Here is a 13,400-nt window from a genome sequence, read left to right on the forward strand (position 1 = left end):
CATGTTCTCTTGACTTTGTTAAGTTTTAAGATCACTGTAGTCTAGAGTCTTCAATTCAGCATGAATATATATGCATGCAGACGTAGCGTATTTTAAAGATACGTACCTTTAAATTTTTGCATTGTTTGCATTTGCATTAGGGATATAAAGGTTTTAGAATTCGTTTATGGACTATCCTTTACCTAAACATACTTTTTCTTCCCATTTTCTAAAGATAACACTGAAAAGTATTCTATTTTCTTTGTGTCCAGGCTAGAAATTACTAAATTTCTAATTAAAGGTATGGTAACTTGGGTTATTTTCCTCATGTGGGTCTTTGTACCCTCTGATGTTTTGCCATGAAATGTGGCTTCTGTGTATAGAGCACTGCTCACCACCTGCTTGCTGACAAGACATAATGCCGGGAAGTGGTAAGAGCCAGAGCTGGGAATCAGAAGCTGGCATTTCTGACTCTTGCTCACCGTGATTCTAGTAAGTTCTTAACAGCTTGATTCCCAGGAACAGGGACACTAGTCTAGCTGACTGCACAGGCGTGTTTTGGGCTGAAACGAATAATGCTCTCTGAAGGCTTTTTGCAAATATCAAGAGCTCTACAAACCCACGTGGTTGTTTCACCTGAAGTGAACAGGGCTCTGTATTTCCCATGGCAATGACACTTGTCTAAGAACATCGTGACTTATCTTTCCGTATGTGGATATTTAGTTTCTTCAAAGAGAAAAAGAAAACTATAAAAACTGTAGGACTTAACCTGGAGTAATGACATGGGGATTTTTCGTAATCTTTATATAAATGTCATTTTTAAAGAAAGAAAAATGGATTATCATGCTTGTATATCTGGAACTTGAGTTTCATTGTTCACCACCATGCTATTACTATTCTTTACAGACCTGGCATTTATGTTTTAAGTCCAAAGAATTTCTCATTCTTTAATTGTATTTAAAAGAGGTATGACAAAGGAGAAGGTAACAACAGCAATACTTTATAGTTTCTTTATCTTATGTCCATGAAGTAATAATTAGTACTAACAGGAAAGCATTAATATTTGGCACATATGTTTTAAGTGTGCAAACAGCACATTCCAGGTCTTTTGTGTTAAAACAGAGAGACATTACAAAGATGAATGCAGAAACAGTATCTTTTTTTCCTAAAAGAAATTTTAGGATGTTTACATAGCTATTCATTTTTAAAAATCGTTGAGTTTTCAAACCTAGTACAACAGAGCTGCACTTGATCTGTTTGTATTTAGAATATAGTGTGACCCTTTCCCTCATCATGTGTTGTTACAGAGGAAATGGGTTTCAGTATACATGATTCAGGTGGGAAAAAACTGCATATTTAATCCCAAACTATTCCTTAGACTGGAGAAAAAAATCTCTTTCGGAGAAGTCATGTTTATTTTAGAGTAATTGTAGCTCAACAATTTGTTTGTTAATGCAGAAATACAAACAGCTTTATTGAACAAAATACTATTTTCTAGCTACCTTACAGAAATGATTTACTCAGGAAAACAGAACAAAATTTCTCAGTTTCATTAATCAGCTTTGTAAATATTTTGCCAGAGCTTTTTTCCTTGGGGTGGGCAAAGCAAATAAAAAAGTTTAAAAGCTCATATGTGTCTGTTTTGTTTTAGCTTGGTGTATTTATTAAGAGTAAATTCTGTGTCTCTTTGCAGTTCATCAATATGTGTATTCAGAAGTTTTTCAAGTTCTTTTTCTCGCTTCTCCTCCTCCAGAAGGAAATGCTGTGCAGCCAAAGAACCTGGGAAGGCTATATCTGGGGGCGACTAAAAAAAGAAAAAGAAAAGTTAGATGAGGAACACAAGGCCTTTTACAAAAAGTCTTCATATTTCTTGGTATGCTTCACCCCTGACAAAACACTGCAACTCTTAATGAAATAATGTATCTTAAGCTGAACTCTACACCAGTGTAATACAGTTGCTGCTAATGAAACCCTCAAGGAACGAAGACAGCAAGTGAAGAGTATAGTCGAGTCGGGCAAAGAAAGCTTATAGAGGAAAGAAACTTAAGGCTGGGCTTCAAGGGGGCTCGCTGCTGCATGGAGGTGACCAGGTGAGGTGGGATGAAAGCATGACGTATAGTGGAGGTGGGTGCGTAATGCTGGGGCTCTCTTGTTTGGCCAACTGCAGTTGAGAACACTTCAGTGATGAGTGCCTGCTTCCACCCTTCATGTGGTATGGAAGTTCTCAGTTAACTGTGACCTGTGTAGTGCTTATTTACACACACACACGCACACACATACAATGTGTGGCTGAGGAATAAAGGGCAATGATACCATAATTTTACAGTGTTTCATTCAAAATAATTTGTTCAGTTAATTAAAAAAAATAAGTTGGGGAAATCTGTACTTTAATTTTTTAGTTCTGCGGCACCCCCCAGACTCTTCTTCAACTTTTGTTTTATGGGAAGAATGGGATTTTTGTAAAGCGTATGGAGAGTCAGCGATCTGTATGCAGGTGAACTCTGTTATAGGGGGATGTAGTTCACAAGTCTGGCCTCTGCCAGAAGTGTAGGGATTGTGGCAGATGACAGTGGAGTACTGCCAGCTTATCCAAGTAGTAGCCCCAACTGTAGCTGCCGTGCCAGGTATCACATCTTTACTGAAGTAGAATGTCACAGTCTTGGGGGCATGGTATGCTGCTGTTGATCTGGCAAATGCATTCTTTTTAATACTCAGTAAGGAGGAAGATCAGAAGCAGTTAGCATTCTCATGGGATAGACAACAGTCCACATCCATGTTCTCGCCCCAACATTATGTTTTATGTTAACGATGCTGTCATAATACACTCTCAAGGATCCTGGACCACCTGGACGTTCCACGGACTGCAGACTATAGGACAGGATACAGTAACATGAACATCATGCTCAGCCCCGATGAGCAAGAATTGGCAAGCATGTTGAAGGCCTGGAAAGACACAGGTACTCCAGAGAGTGAGAGGTAAACCCCAGAAGCAATTCAAGGCTTGACACTTTGTTTGTAGGTGTCTGGTGATATGGAACATGTCAGGACATCTCCTTTTAAACACAAATTAACGCACCTTGCATTTCTTATCACTATGAAAGAAGCATAAAGCTTGGTAGGTCTCTTCAGGTTTTGAAGGCAGCATGTTCCACTCTTGGGAGGAATAATCTGACTCATTTATTACATGGACACAGAGGCAGTTTTGTTTGTTTGTTTGTTTTTGAGCAGGGCCCAGAGCAAGAAAGGGCTTTGCAGTAAGTTGGGAATGGGGGGAAAAGCAGTCCTGCTAGTTGGGTGAAATGACTTACCAGCTCTCATACTAGAAGAATGTCTCGTAGAGAAAAGTGCTCTGTGGAGCCTTTGGCAAGGTTCAGGGGGGAGCTGTGTTACAAATCCTTGAGATTCTGCAGCAAGGCCATGCCATCGGCTGCAGAAAACTGTATACTATTTGCAGAACAGTTCCTGTCATGCTAGTGCGCCCCGGTTGAGACAGAGCATCTAAGAAGTAGACAGGATGACTTGATCTAGCTTCTGTCCTTGGCCACTCCAGTGGAAATTATGAATGGGCCGAACAGCACCATCTCCCTTTTACCCAGGTTCATCTAACTACTGTTCCTGTTGAATGGCTGATCTGCTTGCAATAGAGGCCAAAGCTGAGCTTCTGCTATGGCACCGTCCCTCAAGGACATCAACCAGCCTCTCAGTGGCAATTAGATTACATCAGGTCCCTTATACTTTGGAAAGGGCAATGTGTTATCCTTACCAGAACTGATGTGTATCCTATAATTTGCCTTTCCTGCCTGCAGGGCCTCGGTCAGCACCACTATCCGAGGGCTCACAGAGTAACTGATTTACTGACATGAGATCCTGATTAATAATAAACGAACCTACTTTACAGCAGAGGAGTATGGCAGTGAGGGCATGACCGGGTATCTACTGGTTCTACCACATACAGCATGAAGTGTCTCCAGAGGATGCTAGCCTGATAGGCTTCTTGAAGGCACAGCTGAGGAATTAGCTTGGAAATCATATCCTGCGAGGATGGGGTGCCATTCCTCAGCATATGGTATAGACTTTAAACCAATGGCTGTTATAGGCTACTGTGTTTGTAACAGTGATCTGGGAACAGAAGGGAGGATGTAGGAATGGCTTCACTCTCTGTTGGCCCTCTTGGAGAATTTGTTCCTTCTGTCTCTGTCTGGTTGGTCTACAGGTCTTTGGTCTCAGAAAAGCAATGCCTCTCACCAAGTGAGACTGTAAGAGTCTCCCTAAACTTAAAGCTTTGGCTGTACCTACTCACTTTGGCCTCCTCATGCTGACAGATCAGAGGCATGGAAAAGAGGTACTATACTGGCAGCGGTAACTGACCCAAATCATCATGAAGTGGTAAGACTACTACTGCATAACAGAAGCAGTGCTGGGACGCTTCAGGCCAAACAACTAAGTGTGCAGGAACACAACCCTACCCATCAGCAGACAGGCTGCCTACAGACTAAGGAACCCACAGCCGCCTGTGGACACACCACTAGACAGGGCCCAGCCCACCAGAGGGCCAAGACCCGACTCTACCTACCCGTGGGCAGGCGCTGGCCCCTCTTGCCAGGAAGCCTGCACAAACCTCTAGATCAGCCTCACCCACCACAGAGAGACACCAGAAGCAAGAAAACTACAATCCTGCAATGCAGGCCTCCTGGGACTAGCTGGGCCCTGGCCCTGCACAGTAGCAGGCCAATGCAACCTTCCAGACACCTCGGACCCCACAGTCAACTGCCTCCGCCCCTCAGTGATCTGAAATGAGCTCTGGGATCCCAGGGCCCTGCAGCCAGACCCTAGGAACCAGCTCTCCCTGCCACTAGTCCAGCACTAACCCCAGGATCTGGCTTTACCTGCCAGTGAGTTGGCAACAGCCTCAGTCTTTGGGACCCTGATTCCACCCATCAGTGAGCCAGCACTAGCCCCAGGGCCCCCTAGGATTCCACAACCAGCCACCTCGTGACCAGGCCCCACTAAACAGCAGCCAGCAGCAACTGCACAAGGCAGGGCCTGGCAACCAACCAGACTAGGGGCCGACCAAGTCTACCAGACCACCCACATAGCCTGTTGTAAGAGAAGGACCCACCCAGCCCTCTTAGGGGGAACCCCTAGAGCATATACCGTGGGTGACAAGAGGGGAGTGCACTGCTCGGATGCATAGGATGCCTTCTCCAAGGTTGAGAAACATTAACTTACCAACCACATACATAAATATACAAATAGCAACTTAGACAAAATGAGGTGGTAGAGGAGTATGTTCCAGACAAGATAAATCTTTAGAAGAAGAACTAAGTGATATGGAGATAGTCAATCTACCTGAGAAAGAGTTCAGAGTAATGATCATAAAGATGATCAAAGAACTCAGGAGGAGAATGGATGCACAGAGCAAGAAGTTAGAATTTTTTAACTAAGAGTTAGAAAACATAAAGAACAACCAAACAGAGATGAAGAATACAATAACTCAAATGAAAAATACACTAGAAGGAATCAATAATAGAATAAATGATTCAGAAGAATGGATCAGTGAGCTGGAAGACAGGCTAGTGGACATCACTGTTGCCGAACAGAAAAAAGAATGAAAAGAAATGAGGACAGTTTAAGAGACCCCTGGGACAATATCAGGTGCACTAATATTCACATTATAGGGGTCCCAGAAGAAGAGAGAGAAAGTGCCTAAGAAAATATCTGAAGAGGTAATAGCTGAAAACCTCCCTAACCTGGGAAAGGAAATAGTTACTTAAGTCCAGGAAATGCAGAGACTCCCATACAGGATTAAGCCACAGAGGAGTACACTAAGACACATAGTAATCAAAATGAAAAAAAATTAAAGATAAAGAGAGAATACTAAAAGCAGCAAGGGAAAAGCAACAAATAACCTACAAGGGTATCCCCATAAGGCTATCAGCTGATTTTTCAGCAGAAACTCTGCAGTTCAGAAGGAAGTGGCACAATATATTTAAAGTAATGAAAGGGAAAAACCTACAATCAAGAATACTCTACCTAGCAAGAGTCTCATTTAGATTGGATGGAGAGATCAAAAGCTTTATAGACAAACAAAAGCTAAAAGAATTCAATACCACCAAACCAGCTTTGTAACAAATATTACAGGAACTTCTCTAGGCAAAAAAGAAAGGCCACAACTAGAAAAAAGAAAATTATGGAAGGAAAAACCTCACCAGTAAAGGAAAACATAGGAAATCATCCATACACAAAGCTAGTAGGGAGGTTAAAAGACAAAAGTAGTAAAATTGTCTATATCCACAATAAGCAGTTAAAGGATACACAAAACAATTAGATGTAAAATATGATATCAAAAATAGTAATCGGGCTTCCCTGGTGGCGCAGTGGTTAAGAGTCCGCCTGCCAATGCAGGGGACACGGGTTCGTGCCTTGGTCCAGGAAGATCCCACATGCCGCGGAGCGGCTGTGCCTGTGAGCCATGGCCGCTGAGCCTGCACGTCCAGAGCCTGTGCTCCGCAAAGGGAGAAGCCACAACAGTGAGAGGCCCACATACCACAAAAAACAAACAAACAAAAAACAAACAGTAATCGTGAGGGAAGGAGAATACAAATGCAAGGCATTTAAAATGTATTTGAAATTAAGAGATTAGCAACTTAAAACAATCATGTATATATGTAGACTGCTATACCAAAACCTCACTGTAACTACAAATGAAAAATCTGTAATAGATATACACACAAAAAAGGAAAAGGAATCCAAACATAACACTAAAGATAGTAATCAAATCACAAAAGAAGAGAACAAACGAAGAAAAGGAAAAAAAAAAGACCTACAAAAACAAATGCAAAACAATTAACAAAATGGCAATAAGCACATACATATCAATAATTACCTTAAATGTAAACGGACTAAATGCTCCACCAAAATACACACACTGGCTGAATGGATACCAAAACAAGACCTGTATATTTGCTGCCTACAAATTACCCACTTCAGTTCTAGAGACACATACAGACTAAAAGTGGGGGGATGGAAAAAGATATTCTATGCAAATGGAAATCAAAAGAAAGCCAGAGTTGCAGTACTTACATCAGACAAAATAGACTTTAAAATAAAGGCTGTTAAAGAGACAAAGATGGAGGCTTCCCTGGTGGTGCAGTGGTTGAGAGTCCGCGGCCGATGCAGGGGACACAGGTTCGTGCCCCGGTCTGGGAAGATCCCACATGCTGCGGAGCGGCTGGGCCCATGAGCCATGGCCGCTAAGCCTGCATGTCCGGAGCCTGTGCTCCACAATGGGAGAGGCCACAACAGTGAGAGCCCCGCGTACCACCAAAAAAAAAAAAAAAAAGAGAGACAAAGATGTACACTACATAACGATCAAAGGATCAATCCAAGAAGAAGATATAACAATTGTCAATATATATGCACCCAACATAGGAGCACCTCTGTATATAAGGCAGATGTTAACAGACATAAAAGAAATTGACAGTAATACACTAATAGTGGGAGACTTTAACAACCCACTTACATCAATGGACAGATCATCCAGACAAAATCAATAAGGAAGCACAAGTCTTAAATACCACATTAGATCAAATGGACTTACTTGATATTTATAGAGCATTCCACCCAAAAGCAACAGAATACACATTCTCTTCAAGTGCACATGGAACATTCTCCAGGATAGATCACATGCTAGGCCACAAAATAAGCCTTGGTAAATTTAAGAAAACTGAAATCATATCATGCATCTTTTCTGATCACAACGTTATAAGACTAGAAATCAACTACAAGAAAAAAAATGGCAAAAAACACAAACATGTGGAGGCTAAACAATATGCTACTGAAAAACCAATGGATCACTGAAGAAATCAAAGAGGAAATAAAAAAATACCTAGAGACAAATGAAAAGGAAAGCACAGCAATCCAACACCTCTGGGATGCAGCAAAAGCAGTACTAAGAGGGAAGTTTATAGCAATACAATCCTACCTCAGGAAACAAGAAAGATTCCAAATAAACAACCTAAACTTACACCTAAAGCAACTAGAGAAAGAAGAACAAACAAAGCAAAAAGTTAGTAGAAGGAAAGAAATCATAAAGATCAAAGCAGAAATAAATGAAATAGAGACTAAAAAAATAGAAAAGATCAATGAAATTAAAAGCTGGTTCTTTGAAAAGATAAATAAAATTGATACATTTTTTTAGCCAGACTCATCAAGAAAAAAGGGAGGACCCAAATCTTAGAAATGAAAAAGCAGAAGTTACAATGCAACAAACACAACAGAAATACAAAAGTTCATAAGAGACTACTATGAGCAACTATGTACCAATAAAATGGACAACCTAGAAATGGACAGATTCTTAGAAAGGTATTGATACAATCTCCCAACACTGAGAAATAGAAAATATGAACAGACCAATTACCAGTACTGACATTAAATCAGTAATTTTAAAACTTCCAACAAACAAAAGTCCAGGACCAAATGGCTTCACAGGTGAATTCTATCAAACACTTAGAGAAGAGTTAAGACCTATCCTTCTGAAACTATTCCAAACAACTGCAGAGGAAGGAACACTTCTGAACTCATTCTGTGAGGCCATCACCCTGATACCAAAACCAGACAAAGATATCACAAAAAAAGAAAATTACAGACCAATATCACAGATGAACATAGAAGCAAAAATTCTCAACAAAATACTAGCAAACACATTAAAAGGATCAAGTGGGATTTATCCCAGGGATGCAAGGATTCTTCAATATATACAAATCAATCAATGTGATACACCATATTAAGAAACTGAAGGAGAAAAACCATATGATCATCTCAATAGATGGAGAAAAAGCTTTTAATAAAATTCGACATTCATCTACGATAAAAACTCTCCAGAAAGTGGGCATAGAGGGAACATACCTCAATATAAATAAAGGCCATATAGACAAACCCCCAGCTAACATCATACTCAATGGTGAAAAGCTGAAAGCATTCCCCCTAAGATCAGGAACAAGACAAGGATGTCCACTCTTGCCACTTTTATTCAACATAGTTTTAGAAGTTCTAGCCACAGCAATCAGAGAAGAAAAAGAAATAAAAGGAATCCAAATTGGAAAGAAGTAAAACTGTCACTGTTTGCAGATGACATGATGCTATACATAGAAAGTCCTAAAGATGCTACCAGAAAACTACTGGAGCTCATCAATGAATTTGGTTAAGTTGTAGGATACAAAATTAATATACAGAAATCTGTTGCGTTTCTATACATTAACAAGAAAATATCAGAAAGAAAATTAAGGAAACAATTCCATTTACCATCGCATCAAAAAGAATAAAATATCTAGGAATAAACCTACCTAAGGATGCAAAAGACCTGTACTCCAAAAGCTATAGGACACTAATTAAAGAAATTGAAGACCACACAAACAGATGGAAAGATATACCATGTTCTTGGATTGGAAGAATCAATACTGTTAAAAATGACCATACTACCCATGGCAATCTACAGATTCAATGAAATCCCTATCAAATGACTAGTGGCATTTTTACAGAACTAGAACAAAGGATTTTTAAATTTGTATGGAAACACAAAAGTCCCCAAATAGCCAAAACAATCTTGAGAAAGAAGAATGGAGCTGGAGGACTCATAATCCCTGACTTCAAACTGTACTACAAAGCTACTGTAATTAAAACAGTATGGTACTAGCACAAAAACAGACACATAAATCAATGGAACAGGACAGAAAGCCCAGAACTAAACCCATTCACTTATGGTCAATTACTCTATGAGAAAGGAGGCAATAATATATGATGGAGAAAAGACCATCTCTTCAATAAGTGGTGCTGGGAAAAGTGCATAGCTACAGGTAAAAGAATGAAATTAGAAGATTCTCTAACACCATATACAAAAATAAACTCAAAATGGTTTAAAGACCTAAAGGTAGGACCAGATACTATAAGATTCCTAGAGGAAAACGTAGGGGAACACTTCATTTCAGGCACCCACTCCCGTGGTCATATTCTTGACATTGTCATCAGTGATAACTGCATTACTTACTAATAAAGATTTTATGCAACCCACCTATTATCCTTCCATCTGACTTAGTCTAGTATTCCCACTTTCTCATATCATCCATTCTTTTTTAACTCTGCTCATATTCCATATCCATTATGATAACCATTCAGCAACTTGTCCCTCCCTATATCCTGGCTCTATCCTAGGTATTTGGTAAAACCCAGGCCTAATTAAACTGCCTGCACCATGCCTGTACCTGAGCAACTGAATGCTGGGCAGGTGGATGGAGGAGAAATTACATTACTGTAGAGACTGGTTTCACTTGAAATTCATGACCACAAATTCAAATGGTTAGTTAGCACTGCCTGGCCATTCTACTGCACTTCCCTATTATGTTCACTTTCTCACTCATGGCATTGTGGCCTTGCCTCTTTCTCAGGTGGAAACTCCTTCATCTCTCCACACCACTTGCACCTGGAGCCATATTTTAGGCCATACTCTGTTTAAGAGTCTTCCTTCTACCTACACTGTGGATTCTATTCCTTCTTACCTGCTTAATGACTTTGCTTCTACAAATGAACCTAACCCCTCCCTGGGTCCCACCCCACCCCTTTCACCATCAAACTTTCCTCCTCTCCTTGAAGATTCCCACTGGGCCACTAAATGTTATGGTCTAAGGCTTTGTCTTGGGACATCTTTTCCATTTATACTCTTTTAAGTATTATCAACCAGTCTGATAGATTTAAGTATCAGCCTTATGCTGATTACTCCCATATTTTATTTCCAGCTCTGATCTCTTCCTTGATTACCAGGTTCACATATCTATTTCCTATTTAATATCTCTATTTGAATGTTTAATAAACACATTAAATTTAAATGTCTAACCTAGAAATCATGATTTTCTCCTCTAACCCTGGCTCCTTCCTAGCCTTCCATGTCAGAGAGTGGTACGAGAATCTACCTGAGGCTCAGGCTGAGATCCTAGGAGTCATCTTTGAGTCCTCTCTTTCCCTCGCTCCCATAGCCAATCCACTGTCAAGTCTAATCTCTCCAAAACATTTCCTGGATCTAACATGTGGCTCCACCTTCACCGTTCCCAAGCCAGCAGCATCATCCCTTGCTTCGACTACTGAAATAGCCTGACAGTTGTTCTCCCCACTTCTACCTTTGCCCATCTATAATTTATAATTTATAATTTATTCTTTATTTGGCAGTCAAATGGATCTCTTAAAGATTTTTAAACAGATCATATACTCCCCCACTTGCAACTTTCCCACGGCTTCCCATTTCTTTAAAATAAAATCCAAATTCCTTCCCATGGCCTACAGTCTCTACATACCTGGACTTCCCCTGCCTATTTCTCTGTACCCATTTCATTACATTCTCTCTCTGTCCTTCTAAGCTCCAGACCACCCCCTTCCCTTTTTCTGCTTCTCAAACTTACCAAACTTCTTCCTGACAGATTTGTACCAGTGGTTCACTCTGCCCAAAGGGCTCTACTTCCAGATCTTTGCAAGGCTGGATCTTTTTTTGTTATTTAGGTCTCATCCTAAACGTCCCCTTCTCAGTAATCATTTTCCTGGCCACTCAACCTAAAGTCATCCCCCATACTCTCATCACTTCCTATCACATCGTCTGCTTTCTTTTCATCATTTTTTATAGCATTTATAACCTTTTGATATTTTCTTCCTTGTTCATTTGTTTCTAGTCATTAACTGTTCCCTCTTTTTTGAGATAAAATGCACATAAAATAAGATTAACCATTTCAAAATGAACAATTCAGTGGATTTAGCACATTCACAATGTACTAAAACCACACCTCTATCTAGTTCCAAAATATTTTCATCATCCCAAAAGGAAAGTCTATACCCGTTAAGCCACTGCTCCCTAATCCTCCCTCCCCCTTTACTCCTGGTAACCACCAACCTTCATTCTGTTTCTATGTATTTACCTATTCTAGGCATTTTGTATAAATGGAATCATATAATATATGACCTTTTGTGTCTGGCTTCCTTCACGTAGCATAATATTATCCAGGTTCATCCACATTATAGCATATATCAGTACTTTACTCCTTTTTATGACTGAATAGTATTGCACCGTGTATACATACCACTCTTTGTTTATCCATTCACCCATTGATGGAGTTCTCCTCTTTTTTTCACCAGTCTATAGACTTGTCTGTCTCATCAAAGATGTGTTTAGAACAGAACCTGCCATACAGTGAGTGCTTAATACATGTTTATTTTATCAGTGACTGAGTGAATGATGAACTCTAGTATTTAAGGGGCAAGTATAGGAGGGAGAAACTTGGAAGCAGACTGGGAAAGAGTAACCAGAAAGGCAGTAGGGGAATCAGTGGAGAACAGCATCTTAGAAGTCAGAGAACATAAGAGTATCAAGAGAAAAGGATTAAGGAAGATGAGTTCTTTAAACTGTATATTTAATTAACAACTAGGATGTCACTGGTAGTCTGAGTAGGAACAGTATTGATGTAGAAGTAAAAATGCAGCAGTGGATGGAAATCACTGGACCCAGAACGGTGGGTTGGGCTATGTCTTTCAGGAAACTCTAGGGCCACCATCACATCTTAAGTTCCCTGTGCCCAGACCTGCAACAGTAGAGAATTTTCTTTCCTGGTTGACTCTGTAGTTATGAACTCCTCAAAGGAATAATGTAGAATTTTAGAGGTGGAAAGAAACCCAGTGTTAAGTTATACAATAGATACTCTTGAATGCTTTTTGTATCTGTTAGTGCCAGGCACTGTTTTAGGTGTTGGGGTTAAAACAGTAAACAAAAATAGAAAAAAAATCCTACTTTAATGGTGCTTAAGTTCTAGAAGAGGGAGGCAAACAAACAAAATATATTATGGCAAAGTGCTATGGAAAAACAAAAAATAGGATGAGGGGACAGGGAGTCTACAAGGGAGGTGCTACTGTAGGGTAGCTGTGCAGGTGTTTCTGATGAGGTGATATTTGAGCAGAGACAAATCATCCTAAAATCCTAAAATCATCTGATATTAGAACAATGAAGGATTTAGCAATTTATCCCTTTTTTTTCTCTTGCTGGACTGGAGTATGTGCTTACTTTGGAGTACTTAAAGATCAAAGTTTTGTTGATCAAAATTTGCTAGGTCCCCTTAGATGTTCCCTTAGCTTAAATGAGGAAGTTTATTTACTTTACTTTATTGTTATGGAATTTTATTCTGTTCAAATAATTTTGGCATTTTATGTTGAGATGAAACAAAAGAGCATTTCAGGGCTTTAGAGATCTCTAAAACATCCAAAGTTAAAGGATTTAAGTCTTCTTCCACAATAGCTTAAACCTTACTACCAGTCTCTCCCAAAGAAGGTGATAGATTCCAGAAAAGCAGAAAAGTACTCATGGGATGCCTAACCAGTTTAAACATTTTCTGGGG

General features: G+C 39.9%; 1 protein-coding gene across 1 annotated transcript in view; it reads right to left on the reverse strand.

The window, feature by feature from the left end:
* Positions 1-226: 226 nt before the first annotated feature.
* Positions 227-13,400, reverse strand: part of DEUP1 (deuterosome assembly protein 1) — a 222,413-nt gene continuing 209,239 nt past the window's right edge. Inside the window, exon 20 of the mRNA XM_082628463.1 lies at positions 227-1,783. Within this exon, the coding sequence (XP_082484589.1) occupies positions 1,607-1,783 (177 nt within the window). The 3' untranslated portion in view covers positions 227-1,606. The remainder of the gene's footprint in view (positions 1,784-13,400) is intronic.

Source organism: Mesoplodon mirus (assembly GCF_964341445.2).
Source record: "Mesoplodon mirus genome assembly, chromosome: 7".
In the NCBI taxonomy this organism is placed as follows: domain Eukaryota; kingdom Metazoa; phylum Chordata; class Mammalia; order Artiodactyla; family Ziphiidae; genus Mesoplodon; species Mesoplodon mirus.